The 22033-nt window shown below is 29.7% G+C and overlaps 1 protein-coding gene across 2 annotated transcripts in view; it reads right to left on the reverse strand.

Annotated features, from left to right (window-relative positions):
• The window catches only part of LOC113392735 (ATP-binding cassette sub-family C member 4-like), a 29528-nt gene extending 8776 nt beyond the window's left edge, over positions 1–20752 (reverse strand). Inside the window, exons 1-7 of one of the 2 annotated variants that reach the window (XM_026629285.2) lie at positions 20298–20752; positions 2034–2168; positions 1630–1834; positions 1322–1547; positions 700–797; positions 422–619; positions 100–226 (exon numbers count right to left, since the gene is read on the reverse strand). In XM_026629285.2, coding sequence (XP_026485070.2) covers positions 100–226; positions 422–619; positions 700–797; positions 1322–1547; positions 1630–1834; positions 2034–2168; positions 20298–20521 — 1213 coding nt within the window. In that variant the 5' untranslated portion in view covers positions 20522–20752. The remainder of the gene's footprint in view (positions 1–99; positions 227–421; positions 620–699; positions 798–1321; positions 1548–1629; positions 1835–2033; positions 2169–20297) is intronic. The other variant, XM_026629284.2, reaches the window with a different exon arrangement.
• Positions 20753–22033: the final 1281 nt, after the last annotated feature.

Consider the following 22033-nt stretch of genomic DNA (forward strand, 5'->3'; position numbering starts at 1 on the left):
CTGTCATAATAAGGACTTTTTGAACATAGTATAACATGCTTTTACGTATCAACATGCAATTGAACGAGGCATGCATCGAGGCCAAGAGGCCTCACATACCTAATAGCATGAACGCTTCGAGGCGTTGAACTGAAATCAGTGCTTCTGCCAAAAATGACACAGCATTTGACATAATTATTGATAACGTGCCCTGAAGTGTATTGAAGAATTGCGCCAATGGGAAAACCTGTAATAAAATCGTTTTGTGTTTTGGTGTACACAATTACAAGCGAAGTGTTATCGTAACACGTATATCACAATAATACGCAGTTGATGTAATTGATTCACGTGTTACAATTAAAGTGTTCGATACGATTCCTTATAACGTGTTTATCCTCAATAGATTATCTAGTGATTCTACAATAAATTTAACAATACTTACAATATCAGCTGTAACTTGATATCCGAATAGGGAGTAAGATAGAAGGGTGATGTAAAGAGTCAGCCTCTCTGTGAAGACCATGAAGCTGAGGTAGACTCCTCGTAGATATGACGCTGATGTGATGCAGTTGATTTCGTTCTTACGGGCCAACGCGACAACCTTTTCGAATGGTTTCTCCCAGGCGTACATTTTGATAACCTAATATTACAAGAATATAATAAGTTTCGTAAAAAGCGAATTTTCTTGTATATAAATAAATTATTATGAATGTATTATACCTGCATTCCATTAATAATTTCATCCATGATTCGTACACGTTCGTCAGTTTTGCAAGCGGTTTTCATTCGCAATCTTGCTGATAATTTGCTCATGTATGCTGAATAAGAAAAACACGAATAACATTATTCATAAAATATCGATACTATCATTATCTTGGATTACTATAATAATAATTATACAAAAATAATCCGAACAAATAAGAACTTGTTTAGGATTGAATTTATTAACTTAGGATTGAACTTTCAAATGTAGTATTTTTCAATATCTGGGCAGTTTATAATAGTTAATAACCAACGCCGCTGATTGTTTCCATCATATTTATTATTCCATATGGTTTGTTTGTGTATTCCAACATAAAATAGTGAAGAGAATAAGTAGCAGTACTGAGTATTATTGTGTTCCGGTTTGAAGGGCGAGGGAGACAGTGTTACTAAAAGCACAAGGAAAATAACATCGTTCCCAAGGTTGGCGTATTGGCGATGTAAGGATAGGTTAATATTTCTTACAGCGCTCTTGTCTATGGGCGGTAGTGACCACTTACCATCAGGTCATCAGCCTACCTATAACATAAAAAAAACAAAAGGATAAATCCGGTATAAAATTTCTCAGGTATATACTCACACTGAACTGGAATTGTTTGTAACACAATCCCAATGACTCCAACAATAGCAGCATATCCAATTTTAACGTAGATCAGATAGCAAACCACGACCACTTGCAGTGGCAGTATCCAGATGAAATGTGTATAGATGAAAGCGTAATCAAACCGGTTCACATCGTTGGATAAAAGATTCACCACTTGTCCTGCAGTCGTCTGAGCCAATGCACCAGAGCTCATACGCATTACCTAAAGAATAATAAATGTATATTTATACGATAAAATAGGAATGAACATTTCGAAATACTTAAAAGGATTAATAATGGCTAACCTTTCTATAAATTAGAGAACAAGCAGCGATTCGGACTTTCATTCCAAATTGTTGAGTTGAATAAGTTCCGTGGTGATTCAGGAATGCTATCAACAGAGACATGAGTATGACAGCGGATGCACAATAAATGGCTTGCTCGTATGTCATGTCAGATCCCGGTTCCCAATATGACAGCATCATGCTCAACGCCACGGGCTGGAACGGCCTAAAATTGACACACACGTTTGAATAAAATTTCATCAATCGTTTTAAACGTATCTAAAATTGTATATATTTATTTGTAGTGTTTAAAATATTCATTAAACAGGTTGCCAGTAACCTTGTTGAAGAAGTCGAGGAAGTAGAGTTTCCTGTAACTAGGAAGGTATTAGATATCATGTATTTATCTATATCAAAATGCATACTTAAGGATGAGTGCTTGAATGAGAAAAGTGAAGCTGGAAGGTGCGTAGCTCATCCAGAACGCCTTGGTCATCGCGCGGAGAAGAGACGGCTTTCTTCCTTTTTTGTTGGCTAATGCTATTTCTTCTAGCCATTTTCTGTTTACAAATAACTTTAAATATAATATAAGTATTAATTGGTTCATCCAAATTCTTAGTTTATTTGTTAAATGAATGATTAAATGTTTGAGATATATTGAAGTGGTCAGTAATACATTTTTTCCTGAACTTGGAATAAATAAGTATTTAATAACTTGTAAAAACAATTTTATTATTATAATAAAAATCGAAATATACCTATTATATATTCTCCAAAGAAAAGACGACAAAAACTTCAGTAGTTATTCTCTTATGCAATATAATAAATCTACATAAATAGCCTCATTGTAATAGGAATTTATGTGTTTATATTAAATTAGTATTACTTATTCAATATCCTTATTTAAAATAAAAAAATTAACAATTACATTGTGTATATATTATTAATCTATTTAGAGTATATAAAAATGTAAATAAAATAAAAAGAGCAAGGCTATATAATCGTTAACAGAACTGCCACGTGGCTACAAATGCGTCGTTTCTTGTAATACGTAAAGCTAACATAGCAAGCGCACCTCGAACCATACGATGTCATTCATATCGTCATTATATTAATTACCGTGTATTTACCAATCAACCGCGTTCCTTGACCTTATTATGTTCTTTATTTTCTTAAATTTGCGCTATATTTTTACTATAATAATGCTGAGTAAGTACATCACGACCATATCCTTTTATAAATAGTTAAATTATAAAAGCTACAAATCTAAGTCTTTTTTTTATAAAATTAGGTAACACCTCGTAAATGTTGGAAGGTGGGGCTCGTATAGGCTTAGAGCTTATCCCATCACACTACTTGATTGTAGGTTGTGGATGTACGTGTGTGTACAAACGATTATCGATACAATGCAGGTTATTTCCCGATGATTTACTTTATCTTCGAGTAAGTATAAATTGAGTATATGAAAAGTAAGCAGTTGTCGCTCGGATTAGAGTAAATGTTAGTTATAAAAATCTATTTAAATTTATCTATTTAAAATTAATTTAACATACTCATAATATTTTTAAAAATAATGCTTTATTTGATATCAATTAAAATTATTCGTTACCCTGCGCGATGACGATCGTGAATGTTTGTTTAATATGTACCTACGTACATAGTTCGTCTGTACAGTAACTTGTACAGTTAATGATATTCAATGTGTTAAAGGAATCTTGTATCGCACTTCGTTAAACGATCAATATAATTGTTATCGTTATAGTCAAGATTATTTCCTATTAATGTCTACAAGTTTAACTGTATATAATTATGATTGCATAACGTTATCCTTGATGGGTTTGTAATGATTCAATCCGATTTAATAGCAGACTAGTTACCCATTCGGATTGGACTACGAAAATAACGTACTTACGTACAATGTATTTATTATATAATACCGTCCGCCTTAAGTTTTCTCACGCGTTCAAATATCTTGTAATATAAATCTTAACCTACTGGCCAAAAAAGCAATGCAATCAGTAATTTTTATTTAAAAATTAGTTTTGTCAGCGTTCGTTCGTTTCAGTAAGCTTTTGAAGAGCGCCTTGTTTTTTTCCTATGACTTCGTTGACATGCTAAGCTATATATAGAAATATGTTTTATGTTGTTGTTGTTTGTTCCCAGTGGTTGGAAATTTATAGGCTTTGTTTTAACTTTATATAAAAAAGTACAATAAATTAACTTACTTTTTATTGTTTACAGTATCTGAAACCTTAAATGACGTATAAACTATGATAATATTAAATTTTTTTTATATAATACATAATTTTTTAATTTAAATATGTGTAATGGGTGTAAATGTTCTTGATTAATAATAATTTATAAAATAAAAGAAAAAAAAATACATTAGGAGTATTCTCCGAAAAAGTTATTCTCTCTAAAGTATTCTCTCAAAAAAGTAGAGCGACACCGCCGTCGTCACAGAAACGTGACGATTTCAGTGAGAGACAAAATTACATGCCACATACTAGTATGTGGCATGTAATTTTAAAAATAATGTACTTAATTATTATTAAATACTTTTGTCGATGGAGTATAATTTCCGTTCTACATTCAATAATTAAACATTAAGTTTCAAGTTTAGAAGGAATTGGGTCAAAGATAAGAATTTATTTATAAATTTTCCTTCCAGTGAACTTAAAGTGATCTGAACGTCAATGAAACAATCAGAAACATTTTACTTATACTACAATGGTTTCAGCGTAAGTTTATATTTAACGTAGGCGAATAAATGTCTAGATTATAATTATCGTATTTTAAAATAATTCTTCTTTCTAAAAATTAAGCCCGCAATATAGACTAGTTAAGTAATTTTTTATTAAAATAAATGCTCTATGAATTCTATATTTTGTAGTCTCTGTGTCCCAGTGGTCTCAACTCATTCCTCAAATAGACAATTTCACGAAATCCTTGTGTTGTACGATTAAATGAAACTAGAACGGCAAGTATATTTATGACATTTACAAAACAAAATAATTAATTTTAGTTTAATTATTTTTACGACTTGATATTATACGCAACTTGCGTTATCATAGGAAATATTTGATGTATGCTTGAAGTAAAATATATTTAGTAATTTTTAATCGTCAACCGCTATCATCAATTCGCTTATACTGAAAGGAAACGACAAGATATTAGTTAATTTTAACACTTATTTTTTTTTACTTTTTATTTTTTATTTACTTTAGCAACCGTTATTTAATACAATTATGTGAGATCTAGATAGTTTTTATACTTTCTAATACTAAATGCGTATATTTTGCCATAAGCCTTGGTTGTTTTCTGCCAACATAATTTTTTTATTTAGCTATCGGACGGGCAAATGCTACTTGATTATTTATCATCATAAATGTTCACCACTACTCGTAGACATTGGCGCAGTTAATAATATTAATAATTCCTTATATCGCCAATGCGCAACCAATCTTGGGAACTAAGATGTCATATCCTTTGTGCCTGTAGTTACACTGGCTCACTCACTCTTCAAACTGGAACATAACAATACTGAGTACAGCTGTTTGGTGGTAGAATATCTAAAGAGTGGATGGATCTACCCAAACGGGCTTGAACGACGCCCTAACTTTTAAAATATACTGATAGTAAAAAAAACACAATTTATCAACTACTAGTTATCGCTCGTGGCTTTACTCGCATTTTACGGGTCGGACGTTAGATATTTGGCGTAAAAAGTAACTTATGACCTTCGTTGTAGTTCAAGCTTGCAAGAGTAAAAGACAGACAGACAGACGTAGTACGAATTATAATATTAGTATAGTTAAATACATACAATAGACCATCCATAAAATGATTATTGAATATTTAATAGCATATCTCAAGATCAGTATTATGTTATTATAATATTATCGAAACATCTACTAAAGCTTATATTTATTAATTCCATAAAAGTAATCAGTAAAGTAACTGAATGTCTGCTTCAGTTGATATATGTCACAGAATATCATTCGATACGCGTAGGTTTCCTGACGATGTTTTTTTACATCAGTGAACAGGAATTGAATTATAAACACAAACAAAATGCCAAAATGTCAGTTGTGCTTGGCAAGATTTTATCCCAAAATCTTCGCTTAACTTACATCTTGTCTTTTTAAATTATAATTTTAAAAGATAAATTATATGTTAAGCTAAAGCAACTATGTTATTGTCGTATGATGACTGAGTTTTTAATTATAGTTGATTAAAATCAATCGTTTTATATTTCACTTGCAAATGAATAATTATGTTCATGAATGTTTGAACACATATTGTATGATATTTATCTGTAGATGTACCGATGTGATGTACAAATATAAAAAATGAAACCATGTTGAAGCTGATCGGGTTTCGATGTCAGATTTTGTTTGACCTCCTAATATTTATTTTCGTGTTTCAATGATGTTTTGTATTAACAGTTAGGTATAAGTGAATTAAAATATATGGCTATACAAAAATATTCCACTGTCAAATAATAGAATGAATGAATGAGACATAATGTACCTAAACTAAATTAATCAGTAACAACGATTTGCTATTGCTTGCTTCGTCTGGCTAGATTATAAATCTGAAGATCTCAATATTCAAAAGTTTCATAATAAAATGATCAAACTTGATTTCTATATTAGAAAATATTGCTTTTAAATTGTCTACACCAGTGTCATGTTATGTTAAAGAAATAATATATTTCAATAATTACAGCAGGGTTACGGGAAACAGGCGATTAGAAGACCGCGATAAGAGTAATTTTGCAATTTCTTATTTTTTATCATAGAAGTTTATTTTTATATTGTAATTTTTTTTTTCCTGTAGTAAAATAATATTTAGTATATTGATGAAACAAAATAAATGCATTAAAATTAATCATGAATTCCTTATGTTTTCTTCAATTCTTTTTGGCTGCATTTAAAAAAAAACTTATTCTTCAAAATTTGAATATCGAATTTAATTAAAACTGACTTTTCACAATAGTAGTAACGAAATGAAGTTATTAAATGTGAGAGTAAATTTTTTATACATAATTAATGAGATATATGTATATTTCTAAGCAATGTTGGCATTGAAATATGTAAATATAGGGAGTGAAAGCGTATCAATCTACTGGTGAATAAGAATTATAACCGGTATCTTGTTTACTTTTCCATCTGTTAGCGATTGTGGCATATTAATGGCACTTAGTATAACTATTAACCGTCACGAGTTAAAAAGCAATGGCGCACTGTTCTGGAGCCCACGTAGATTTTTAAATAAGTTAATTATATTTGTATATGACGGTAATTAATATTTATAGTGTATTTTTCAAAGACTAATTAGTCGTAACATAGCACAATAGGGTTATATTCCGATTTTGAATGTTTCAGTGATATTTAGATTATTATAATTTGTATATTTAGGTATATAATAAATACACTATTACACAGTATTTTTTATTTAGTTTTATAAGCCATTTTATGTCTTGTTTTATATTTAGTTGAGTTTAAATCTTGAGGTTGATATAAAATTAAAATTGTCAAAAATCGTCTATTTACTTTTAATCGGTTACCGTTATTTTTATTTCTAATTTTACTCGGAAAAACATCTTGTATTAATTTTTAAAGCCATACGAATGATTTTCTGAAATCGATTATACTTATTTTTATGAAATCGGATACAATAACAAAATATGAGTTTATTAAATATATAATAATATTATAAATGTAACTGCATAAATAAGTATTTCTAACATTTATGATAAAAACCCGTAAATGTGGAACTGCAGTGCTACATGGCATAACGATATAAGTTATTTGACAAGGCTTTGCCAGGATTTCTATATACTCGTAATGTTCGACATGATAATTTAATTCGCGCCAATCACGAGAAACATTTGAGAACAAATACAGTTGGTCCAGTTGCTAGAACACGTTCCCGTGTTCGAATCCGGGCACGCACCACTGACATTTCATATGTATTTATATTTATGTACGTCCTAGCTTATCTCGCAATTGTGATTAAATCGCATTATCAGTCAACAGAAGTTCTGACGAATAACTGTAAAGTTTTTTCCCCTTAAGCTCAGCAGGGAAACATACGCGGGTAAGTAATATATTTTAGTTTATTTGAAAACCAATATTGAATGTATCTTTATGACGTGGTATTTTATTAAATAAATTTTCGAAATTTAATTGGTGTATCGATTAAAATTACACAGAGATTTATTATTAGTATATAATAGTTTATGAATATGTAAAAAACTTATTTCAACAGCTAGTCACGTCACATTTACGTCTGTTAAACGAATAATTCTGAACAAATTAAAAGACCGTGTTCATCTGGCATTTCAAAGAATTCCATAAGTTAGGACAACAGACGTGATAAGTACCAAGCTATTTACTTTAAACTTATTCGTATATTTTAAGTTGGACAACGGAATGATTCGATTCTAATTATATTTCTTATTCAGTACAGAACATTTTGACCATTATTAAATCAGTTTTTCTTAATAATAAACTTCGCAACGTTTAGGGACTGTGTGTTGTAAGTTCTAGCTGGAATAGCCTTCGCCCTTAACAAAATGATACAGTAGTTATCGAGTGTGTTATAATTAAAAGTACACAAGTACGTATAAACACTTGGGTTTATGACGATAATCATAATAATTGCGACTCAAATTGTCGTATTTTTTTCACACATTATAAACACTACAAGTATGTATAAAGTGGAATTTATAATACATTATACAATATTCTTGTTTTTCCCACAATTCGGAAGTTATCACGTCGCGTTTCATAATTCAATTAAAGCTGTAGCAATGTTTATCAACATATTGCAGTTTCCGCATTCGATGTTTCGATGTTCGGGGAGTTCATTAATCCTCACTCATTCGAATTGCACAAGGGACGACGGTAATATTATAAGCAAGTTATATAATAACAAACTAATCAAGTAATATTTTATGTTTAACGTTTATATAATATCAAATTGACAATGGGAACACCATTTGAAAAATTACTATACGGTCACCGTGACTCGATCTGCATTTTGTAAGGCACGTCATTCATTAGACTATGTCCTCATTCAGATTATAGTTTATTTTCGTGACGATCGGCTGAATGACAGACAGACAGATTGACAGAGTTACTTTTGCATTTATAGTATTAGTCCGATACGTATATGTTTTTATTAATTTAGTATTTTTTAAATAACATCTATCGCTATGGCGTCACAAGCAATCGTTTCTTTGCCTTGTGCCTGTTTAGCTCCGACGCGATGGTTTACACAATCTATCTAATTATTATTGATTATGTTATTATCGTTAGAGCTGCGGCTCAGGCTGACCTTTCCCACCATTCCAATAAATATTTAAAGTAAATTTATAGCACCTTAAAATTATCGAGTTCGTTAAACGATTGTAAATGCAAAACGCGTGTTATATTAATACGATACTAGCAAGAAGTGTGTGTTCAACTTAAGCCATTTTCTTGGTATCTATTATCATTTGCGTTAATTCTAAGAATAAAGGTAAACCAATCATGTTTAAATTCTTGCGAATCCGTTGCCTAAAGAAAAAAATAGCGAAGCGTGCACGACCGCACTGAAATAAATAAAGGTATAAAAGTTATTCACGCCGGTCCGGTCTTTATTTTGTTCTTTCTAACGTTGAAAAGAAATGGTGTGGTTTGGCTGCAATCGACGTCAGAGGTGCCCACACTGCATATACAAATGCTTGGCTAATGCGACTCATACAGACTCAGAGAGAATGCTTAAAAAAGTTTCTCTTAAACATTTAAAACAAGTCTTATTTAACTTAAAACTATGTTTTATTTGATTCTTATATAATAGTCAAGTATCTAACCTATTTACTTTATAATGTTTGTAATACTTCTAATTAAAAGTATTTTCTTATCACAGCTATTGCTTTTAACACTATTTAAGGATTCTTTATATGAAATTGTCATTTTCAGCCATAAAAAATAGTATAGTAATAGTCTACCAAATTAGTTCCTCCATAATGAAATAGTGAGTTGGTGAACATACACGTTGGTAGTCGCGTGTAATGCGTGTCTAAATGCTAAAAAGTTTTGATCGCACTATTTTCCTTCACCGCTGATCACGAGATGAATTATAAACACAGATCTAGCACATGAAAACTTTCCACTGAATTTGTGGTACTTAACCGGATTTGAACTGCGACCTTCGTTAAAATTTACGAACGGTGAACAATCTTGGATCTATCTAAGTAAATATACCGTAAATCGAAATATGAGGAGCGAAATTTCGTTTACATATAATCATTTGTTTTAATGTATAATACCATGAATGGTCGACCGAGTGAAAGTCTGGTATTCGTGTACCTCATGTAGGTAGACGTGTTATGCATTTTTTAAGATCTAGATTCAACATGCACCCTACTAGCACGCTTCTTGCATACTAAGGATATAAGCTAATCCAATACAATTATCAATTCTTTTAGACTTAATGTGAAACCTTTAGTTTAACGCATTTGTGACTATTACACAGAGGAAATAATTCAAGTAAATTAAGTCACTTATAAAGTAAAATTGATTATTTATGAGAATTAAGTCATTGTTTATATTTAATATGATTATTATATTTTTATTACCAACTAATCCAAAACGTTACCTTTGTGTTAATGTGTAAATACTTATTAATATTTTTAAAAATTTAAGGTAATTTTAATGTGAATGTGTTAATATAACATCTTTAAAAATTCGCATGACTTAACATAATTATTGTATCAGCTGTTTTAAAAACAATGAAATATTCCCCTATGCTTTATTTGCGTACCTGCCTATCGAATACGTCAGAACGAAATCAAAATAAAAAAATATATTTTTAAGCTGGTATAGCTGGTTTTTTGACCTTTGTTTACAAAACATAAGCATATAGAAAGAGTAGTCGATAAAAAATTATAATATAAACAAGGATGTGGCATATGACTTGTTTCTGAAGGTCACTCCGTGTCAGATGACCAGTTCACTTACGAGTATGTAGTATAATCACTATATTAGCCATTCTCATTATTACATAGGGACTGCGGAAGTTATTTACACTGACGTCGATTTTAATTTAAAAACTCTTTACAAACTATGAAACAGTTGTGATTATTTCTAAAAAAAAAAATCTCCTTCCTCCTCTCATCAGTTACTCTAACGCAAACATTCGATACTTTGTTTATTGTTATATTGTTTAAAGGATGAGTATGTCTGGTTAATGCCAACTCACAAGGGTCATAACATCTTAGGTATCACGTTAAGCGACGCATTGACGGCTTCGCGAGTGGTTTATGCGTCTTTAATGCCATTATTCTATAGTCGAAAGTTATCCCTTTTTAAAATAAATTGTAAAAACCATAAGTATGATCCTCTGTGTATAAGAAAAGAGCTTGGATGACCTAGTTAATGTAAAGCGAGTATCATAAACTTTGATTGACGATTTCGATTTGTAATGAGGTCAAGTGTCATTCTGTTATCAAGCTTCTAATTAGAATATGAAATTCAGCCGTACTGTAAAGTATCCTGTAGTGTCTTAAGAAATTGTGAGGATGTTTTGAGGCATGCAAAGCCTCTATAATCTGATTGATATTGTATGAGTAGGATAACGATTGAATATTCAGTTGTAATTTCAGTTAATGCGCTAGTATTACATTTATTTGTCTATCACATCTTAATGGTAGCCTGGAGCTTAGAAGTTCGTAATATTGCACTCCTGTGTTTCGTAAATTACGTGAAGCTGTTGGTCTTTAATTAGAAATCTCTCTGGTTGTGTCGGAATGCGGTCTTTCGCGATTCGCTCAAACTCTTATCGTCGAATTCTATTCTTTGTTTTTTATATATAAGACGACTTGATGTAATATTCTATTAATATATTGTCATAAGATTTTATTATCTCTGTATGTTGACAAAATTTTATATCCCAAACGTCGCAATTTTGTTACGCTGGAAGGGTTTATCTATAATAATCAAACAGTCTCCAAATACTTCTCATTAATTGTCATTTGTAACTTCACTAATAGTCTAATAGTATTCGTTGTGTAGTAAAAAACGCATTTTTTAGGCTGGAATCGAGACGATTTAATTGAAGAAAACTTGAGATCTCATCTCGATAATTGAATAAGCACTGTGATGTGTCATTCTTCCTTTCGAATACTCTCGACGCGTTACCGCAACCCTTGCTAAAGCAAATACTCCCGACCGTTCACAAAGGATTGTTAAGATTTTATAATAGCTTCTGTGTTATTGGTATTTAATTGTTTCATAACTCCGTTATAAATGTTGCTATTTGAAGAAAAAAATTAGATGTTTAGTAAGACAGGTATTTTATGGGTAATATATTATAAATTAATATAAAATATAATTACATAATACATTATAAATTATAATTCAAACGATACATCGCGATCATGAGAACCCGGTGTGTTGTATCAAACTGGTTCAATTTCTTATTAATATATTCTCGAGATGATTAAGACTAAACGTATAATTAGTTGAATTCAATTTAAAACAGAACTGTTACCTAATTCATTTCCAATATTTTATTTATTTTCAAATTTTAGCCAACATTACAAATATTTAAATATAATCTAAATTTAAAGAGGTTTTACTGTATTATATTAGAATTCCATAATAGATAAAAAAATCAAATTCCAAAGTCGCGTAAGATAAAATTTGTGCACGCGAGAAGATGATTTACATACATACAACTAAATTATATGAATTCGTTTTCAATAATCGCGGTTTTTCTTTGTTATTTGAAAATTGCTATTGTAGTTAAAGTTGCGGTCCACAAATAATATGAGTGTCAGTAATGTCCATACTAAGTAAGGAATACAATACAAAAATCGATGAAATAGGTATTTTTTATATCTGTCAATAAATATTTAGAGGTAATGTTGCCGACTTTGTAATGAAAAAAATCGCAAGCAAAGTATATTATATTATTTTTATTTAATTTATTATAAAGAATATTTTTAACATTAATTGTTGATCGCATATTTAGATAACCAATACTTTATAAATAGCTAAAATCTAAAGCTTTAGCTTTAAATGCACAATTATATAACTTGTTTATTCTTGATAACTAATAATAAATTATTTATATGGTTACTTCGATACAATTTTCATGACGTCAAATTACTAGAACGATCATAATACATTTATAATTTAATTTACAATTATAATAATTTTAATCGTAAATCGTGCATATGGGTTGCATTCAATTAAGATATCTCGCATCACCTGGTATTTAGTAATTGCTCACGGTACGTATAAATCAATGTTACGTGCAGAGTGACTAAGTAGAGTCTAGTATATTGTATACATAATGTGCCTGTTAACAAGACGCTCGTCGCCTTGATTAGTACTTCCCATTCGCACAGATTCTAGGCCTTTGTGTCGAGTATACCTACCCTCGACTTTTTAAATACAGTGAAGAAGTTTTTACCGAAACAGACTCGGTGTGTGATTGCACTTCTTGGTTCGTCCATCTTTGTATTAATTTGTACCTTTGTCAAATTCCCGCAAATCGAGTGTTACCAAAATATTGTATTTGTCTTGATATATATTTCTGACGTTTCCCATAGTTTTTTTAGCGTATACTTACGAAATGATTCTGATATATTTTCAACTAGTAGGCCAGTCAATCAAGCCTTTGAAGGTCAAGTAATTAGTATCATTATGATTTTTTGAACAGTGGTAAAAACTTGTTTAAACGGGTTGAAATGTTTATAGAAAGTTGTTAATTTGTAATTAATTGAAGTGTCACCCTAAATTTTCACATTCTCATTTTACACATTCTAACAACGCTAAGGTAATTTTACAAGTACAAATGTTCAAATAAATAAGGTACAAAAAACATTCTTTTTTAATAATAACTTATTTTGCACTAAACAAAAAAGGTTGAAATTTTAATACAAGGTAAGTTATAATTATTTACACCTTCTGTCCAATTTTCAACCATCTAACAATTTTTTTCACAAAGTTATAAGCAAAAACGCTTTTCACCCTCTCAACCCCCTAGCGTTCACCCCAGAGGGTTGAAAATTTTAATTTGTTATTATTTTAACGTCTCAAACCACATATCAAAAAATCATAATGATACTAATTACTTGACCTTCACGGGCTTTATTGACTGGCCTATAGTCCTTTAAGGAGGAATGAGCAACTGTTTTTAAAAAAAATGGAATAAACTGTTAACGTTTATATATTTTTTTCCGAAATATTTCAGGGAATGGATAAGATGTATTATGACATGTAGACATAGATAGGATAATTTCATCATGATCTCAGCTACTTAACCGTGACGCACAATAGCCGAGCGCTCCGTTCTGTGGAATTAGGACGGGCATGTGACTCCAATTGATACTTAACTTCATTTGTGTTATAATTCAAATTATTGCAAATAAAAGAGGATCCACGTTTTACATAATAATGGTTTGTTTATTTATTATATAAGTATTTAAATAAAAAAAATACATATTTTAATTTAATTTATCGAATTTTAATTGAAATATAAATATATTGAAATAAATTTAAAGATTTGTAAAGCTAATATAACTTGACAATAGCAAAATTATTTTTTTCCAATGAAGTCAAGTTATTTAATTATATATATATTTATTTAATTTGCAGATATACGAACGTCGATGTCGATATAAAGCAGAGGTTAAATAGAATGGTTACCGGCTATACCGGCTTAGTTAAATAAATTATTGCAAATTTTATATTTAAACCGTAAATACAGACGAAAAAAGAAAACGAATTATTTGATAAAGAAATTTACATTTTAATTGAAATAAAGAACAGGTAGTCTGACACAACAATAAATTTCTTATCACATGTCAATAACGAATATAAAAATAACACAAAATATAAGTAAAACTACTTAAATAGCACGTTGCTTGTTTTTACACATATTTTTAATGCGTTCCACTAAACGGGTCCAAAGTACAATCTTGAATTGATTAATGACTCTCCGGTTCCTGTGTGGCACAGAAACGATATCGAAGTGCCGCTGTCATCATCCCTATTACCCAATGAAATAGCATGTAATCACAATTACCCGGAAAGTCGGTTAAATTAAACAGGAAACTCGCTGTATTGCGTTATAAGTTTTAAATGTAAGACATTTCATTTACATTTCTAGACTCACTGGAGAAGTTCAAGTACAAATAAATGCATTTTATCGCAAACACGTTATAATGTTACAAATTAACATTAGATCTGTCATTCAATAATATCAATAGAAGGTTTGAAATTTATTTATCTACAAATATTTACTACACTTAAACAAGTTATAGCTCACATAAATTCAACTAGCATTTCCCGAATCAAATGAAACCAAATTGAAAATACTTTTATTAAATACCTTACAAATTATTAAACAGCAGTAGCACATTGGTTTTGGGTTACAAGTAAAGAACCTTTAAAGTCGATCCTGTTAGTCAAATATTATAAATTTTAAAAGTTGAACATCAGATTATAGCATTGCTAATTATCTCAGAAAGTACTGTGCCATACATAGATGTTGTATTTCAGTTTGAAGGATGGGGGAGCGTAACACCAGGTACAAGGGGTATATTTTCTTAGTTCCTAAGTTTAGTATTGCATTGACTATGAAAGATTTTTTTTTTAGTAAAAAGTCTCACAGGGGCGTCTAGTATCGCTAACTGGCTCCACCACTGACTACGAAATCGGACTCAAGTGACTCTTGAATTTATTTTAAAAACTAGCTAAACAGCGGCTTTACACGCACGAAATTTATAAAACTACCTATACACAAAATGTAAACCCCCATTTTACCCCCTCGAGTTGTGAATTAATTAACGCGTAGTTACGTATGATTTAAAGGTGCTTCTCCATCTAGTCGATGTTTTTATTTTTTTGTCGTTCTGTTGGCCCTACTGGCTTTTACAGCTTCACCGGGCATTGTCTAGTCGACTTGCTGCACCAAATCCGCATATCCTATTTGTGATCGAATAGGTAAACCTTAAGAAATAATTTAATCTGGCCCAAGGTGGTTTTATAAAAGTTGTAACTATTATAAAATATAGAAAAGCAAGCAGACCTTCTCTTCTTTAATACTTTGAACTTTATTTTTTCAACAAACAAGTTTTAAAATAATATTTTTAATATTAATATAGTATTTGTTCAGTGTTAAAATGTAAATTCCCTTTTTTACTCTTACAAAACTATAAAAGTTACAACGCAACCTTGATTAAGACACGCTGTAATTATTTTTAATCTGTACAAGTATATTTAATTAAGGTTTTCGTTATTTCTATATTCTATTTCGTAATATTTATTAGGTCTATATTTGTGATTGAATTAGAATAGATTACACTTGTGCGTGTGTGTAAGCTGACTTATTTTTTATTATATAATTCTACAGATATTTACTTTAACGTTCTAAGAAATTCCTATTTGAAAACATATAAGATTTACGTCTACAATCACAATATTGCAGCGGGTTGTCATAACCATTAAGCTATTTAAACAATTTGTATGACATATTTGCTAAAGTTAGTTTGTTCATTTTATAAGCGCAATTACCTTTTACGCATAATTTTATTATTTTTTTATTCAACAGAACACGTATTCTTGTCATTTTGAACTTGAACCCAAAATGTTGTTTATGGCAAACCCCAAATAAATATCACCATCACTTATATTTTTGTACGATTCTCAGTAATACGGAACATATTGAGAAGGTTATAATTATTTAAATAGTATAAAACTTTTAAACAAAGACGCTTCTATTTAGAATATCAATTTGTTATGGGCTGCTATTTTTTGCGTAATACGAAGTGATAAACACACACACATACATGGATGTATCATAGGTTGGTGTTTTTATTCGCTTTCGTAACCAAAAGTGACCTTCAATATTGTTATTTTTTTATAGTTCATTTACATAGAAATTGATGTTCGTTAACCTATATGAATGACATAATTATAGTTATATATTCCATGCGTCAATGAAGATAAGAAATTATATATTTTTTATTTAGAAAATTGTATTCCCTGTTAATGTTATTAACATAAATATAAAAGTAAATAATCTTCTTATTTAAATAATATTCGTGTATGCACTGGTCATATATTTGTACAATAATTATCTACATATTTCGATAAAATCTTATTGGGTGGGTTATTGCACAACCAAAATCAAAATTTAAAAAAAATATGTTACTTAAAAGAAAGACAATCTTAAAACAATTCACTTTGTTATGAATATAAGCAAATATTAATAAATAGGTACAATTCATTGTAATTGTCAGAAAAAAAACGTTTGTTTAAAAATACATTAAAACTTTTTTTTGTTTAAAAATCATTTATTTACGTCTTTGCTTGTTCAATTATAAATTGAAGAATAACAATAAGAAGTAAAAAGTATGCCTGAATATTATTGTTTTTACTGTATTTATAACTCTTTTGTCCTTCTACACTAATATAAAACATTTCGGGTGCTTATTCTGAGAGATAGAATGCGTCTAAGTTTCTATCTTTCTCTTTTATAATTTCAATGTGTTATAAAATGTTTATAGTACAAAAATGCGAAGCTTAAAGGTTAACGCACCCAGATCCTGGTAATGCAATCTTAGCCAGTTATAAATAAACCAGAGACAAGGGAATTGGATCTAGTTTTTTATTCATTCCTACAAGGAATACGCTTCTTTTGGTCGTTTATTTATAGGAGCCTCATAAATTGTTATGAATTCATTAATTTTATAGTGGTATCAAGAAAATAGAAGGTTTGTAATAACACTTTGTAATTATATAATAAAAACCCTAAACAATCACTATATAATTAGTTTTTAATTTAAATTATTTGTTTTGTAATATTTTATCGATAAAAGTTATTACGGTATTCATCTTTATTATTATGTAATATAAATTATTTAATTAGATTCCGTTCAGCGATTATTCCGTAATTGTAATAAAATTACAATCTATGGTCTTAATACATATACTATTTTGAATATAGTCTCCTAATTTTTTAGCCTTTATCTTATTTTTGAAGTCGTTGCAAACTGTTGAATTTGACAAACTTTGACAGCAGACTGCCTGCTCTCCTTGAAAATGCCTATGTCGCTGCAATGATTCCCGGCTCTGTGGCTTACGTGTTTAACAAAAATACCCTTGGTCGGACACACAGTGACCCTTGAGATTCTATTTGACTCTGCTAGAACGACACGGCACAAATTTTAACACGATATAATATCAAAAAGCTTATAGGTAAGATGAGTGAGTGACCTTCACAGACCTTTATTGGGTAATAAGTAGCGAACAATGATTTAATCAATCATCATTCGATTAGAATTATTTACCTTTTAAGGGAATCAGTTGCTTGTGATAACAAGGAATAACGAAATACATACTTCAAATTGCAAACGTGTATACAACTATTAAGGTAAAAATAATATATTGAATTATTTGAAGGAAAGGATATCTTGACCAGCGATAAAATTGTCACGATTATTTCGGGAAAATAAATTTAAAAGCAGGTCTTCAACACTTCCAAGTATGAATCTCTGTTACAATAAAGTTTTTATTTTCGATATTTACGAAATACACATTTTTTTATTTCAAGAATTGATTTAAAATTGATATACGTATATCTATATATCTTATTTTAAATATGAATTATAAATACCTAATAAAATTTTTGTTAAGTAAATTTTATTAGGTAGGTTAAGTAACTTTAATTAGGTTAAAAAAATACCTAATAATAAGAAAAGTGACATACAAGATTGTGTCATTTCCTGATAAACTATTCTTTCATCGTCAAAATGTGTGAGTAGTAGTAAATGACATACTTATCTAATAATGATAATATAAAAATCAAATAGAACGAAAATTACAAAATCATAACATATTCTCTATTATTGAAATACTAATACTCATTTTTTGACAATAATATTATCGTAGTGTCATTTTAATAATGCGGTTTTTGTCATCGATATAAATAAATTGCTTAATTTTCTAAATTGTTTCTGATACAAGAATTATTCACTATTTATAATATTTATAACTATCCAAAATTCATTTAAAAAAGAGCTATATACTGAGAAATAAAAAAAATTCAAAACTTTTATTTAGATTAACAATACATGCAAACATTTAACTTGAAAAGAAAAAATACTGTTTTAGACGAAGCAATAAGATTATTTAAGGAACATGGAACATTATCGCATTCAATGATCAATATGGACGTTCAATATATTATTACGTCTTTCAAAAAGAAAGTTTTGATTCTATATAACATTTAAATGGTTTATATATAGTGTTAGTGACTGAAATTACCTTGGAATGCTGCTTGTTGCAGTGTTAAGTATTGCTTGATTATCGTCTTATAATACAACCGCAAAATGTTATAGAATGTTCGGGTTTACTTTGTGATATGGGAGCCATTTAATATTATCTATACTATTTAACTATTATTAAATTCAAGCTTCAAAAATTTAAACCTATTTATAATTTGCACTGATTGAACACAGGAAACGAATACGTCAAAAAAAAAATATCAATTTGGGGTAAATTAATTTTATTTAACATAAATATTATTGTATGATAATTTCAAGTAAGTTATTTGTAGATATATAAAAATTCAAGCTTAACATGATATATCTTAAAAGAATGTAATGTATGCAAGAACCATCAGATAGTCCAATGTTTTTCTCGTTTCCATATTTATGCCATTAACTGTCATGCTAATTAGGGAACGATTGGAAAGCTCGTGGGATTAACTTAGCCGTTCTACTTTTTTTGTAACTTGAATTTAAAATGTGCTTCAGACTTTATCTTTAAAGCCCCGTCGAAACTTATTTGAGATAAATATGTGAATTTAATTAAATAATGAATATTGTATATAGTATATTTTTTTTTGTTTAAATTTATTTATGATATTTACTAAAGTCAATTGTTTTCCTTATTTGTGTCTTATTACTGAGTGTATTATTAATGATCCTTGAGGTGCGAAGACGAAGCTACAACACGATTGTGATGTTATAAAGGTTGAGATCGTGATTACACGAATTCGACACTTTTTATTGCTACGTTGCGTAGGTTAGAATAATATATTATGACATACGCATTTACTGTAATATATATTTTAGTATTAAGTCGTAATTGTTCAAATTAGTGTAACCACGTATTTATGTAAAAATTGGAGGTTCGATACGATTCCTTGCGTTATACTTTTATTAGAACTTGCTAGTAGGTAAAAAAGGTGTAGCAATGTCTTTATTAATAAAACATACTTCAGTGAAAAATTATACATTTTATTAAATTTTAATTATTTAATTAATGTAACTTATATTGTAAGTATATATATTAAAATTAAAAACGTAAGAGACTTGTAATTATTTCAATATTAAGTTTATCTTTTTAATTGGTTAAGAATTTATAAAAACCTATTAGGTATATACTATAAAAAAATTCAGTATTCAAAATGTAATGACGATCCTTTTTACTTTAAGTATTCCAAGTTAAATGGCGCTATTTATATTACCTTGTAAATGTGAGGTCAACAGATGTAAATTGAATTCGTTAATATTTACAGTACAATGAGTAACAAATAAAATAATATTCAAGTACTTTATATTTAGGATTTCATGTTCATAAGGTATTAACATAAATAGGGTTATGAAAAATACTTACGTCTCCAGCCGATCCCCGAGCTTGTCGGAGAGATGGCTGTCTTTGGGTTTCGTAAGATCAGAGTCGTAGAGGTCCCGCTTGTAGCCGCGCCAAAATGTAGGCATCATCCATACGAACCATGTTTTCGAAAATATGTTTGCTCTTTTATAATTATTTGTTTTCTTTTCACGGTTTTTCGGCGGTATTTTCATAGGATTGTCGGGACTTTTATTTCCACTAACCATATTGATTCAAAAAGGAAAACACAAAACAAATATAAAAAATGAGTGAAGCAAGTCCACGTTAACGCCTTTTTGACGAAAAATTAAAATAGTGAAACGATCATATTTCTTGTCAAATAAACTAAATCGCGATACTTGCGCAAGGGCCGGATGCGCGTGCGCAAAGCGCCTTACAGAGTACGACACGGACCGAACGCTAACCTCCTTCCACTGAGTGGCGGCCGCGAGGTGTTCACGTTTATATGAACCTACAGCACTTGAACGCCGTCTTACTCGCCAATGACTCTTGTTTTTCACAGCCTCATTAACACTTAACTTCGCTTCGGAGCTTTTGAAGATAATGCACATTTTTCCTCCTAGGATCATTTCAATTGTGAGACCATTAGAAGGTGGAAAACGAGCTATTATTTCAGTATCAAGACTGTTACAAAAGAGTCAATACATTTTTAGCAATTTCTAAGTATAATTATTTTTTAAGTAACTTGAAGATTATATCTATGTCTATTGGCTGATATGGACATTGACCATCAGATAACCAATCAGCTTGTCTGCCTTGTCACAGTTTTTTTATAATACGAAGATGGTCAAATGGTAAAAACAGGAATACTTTAATTAAATAATAATCGGAATAATGATTCAAGGGGTAAAATATTCTTGTATTTTAAATATTCCATAAGATCATGACTTCAGTGGTAGGTAAGTAGACAGTATTTTTTAAATATAAGCAAGAAATAATGAGACCATTAAAGCATTTGAAGAAATGATATATCAATCATGCATTTTGAAATTTCATAACATCTAAGAAATTTAAATATGAATTTAAGCATTCAGATAATATAAACAGCATATTTAACTTTCTTTATTCATTAATGGATCAATACGCGAATTTATTGATAGTCAAAGTAAAATCTGCCTCCGGTTATAAAATGAAAATACCCAGACCTGAGAAGAACCGGTGTAAGAAACACACTGTTTGTTGAAGTATTACATTTATTGGCGCGTTTTACGCGACGCGTATGTCGTGACGGTATACGGCATGAACCTCTGTTATTCCGTGAGTACTCTCTACTCTTTTGTGTGTGCGTGCATGACGCGTATATTTTAAGTCTTTGGCAGCGTCTTGTTGTAATAATAAGAAAAATATATTTATTTAGTAACAGAACACTTTTATTTATTTTATACCAATTTTATTTATAGGTTTTATTTAATTATTCTAATAATAATCAATTTCGATATTTGACCATAATTTCACCTCATTTTTTTGATTATTGTGTACTTGCGACCCGCCCAGGCTTCGCACGGGAGCAATTTTCTAATAAAGAAAATTAAAAGTGTGTTTAGCAAGGACATAACTAGTAGGTATATTTATTTGTTGAAGTTTATTTATTATTTTATATAAATTCTATAAAAAAAATGTTGAGTCGTCCCTAATAAACGTATGAGAACAGTTTTTTGGATTAAGTGTCCATATAGTTCGGCCATATTGTACAAAATATTACAAATATGCAAACTTTT

This window comes from Vanessa tameamea, chromosome 5, assembly GCF_037043105.1.
Source record: "Vanessa tameamea isolate UH-Manoa-2023 chromosome 5, ilVanTame1 primary haplotype, whole genome shotgun sequence".
NCBI classification, from domain to species: domain Eukaryota; kingdom Metazoa; phylum Arthropoda; class Insecta; order Lepidoptera; family Nymphalidae; genus Vanessa; species Vanessa tameamea.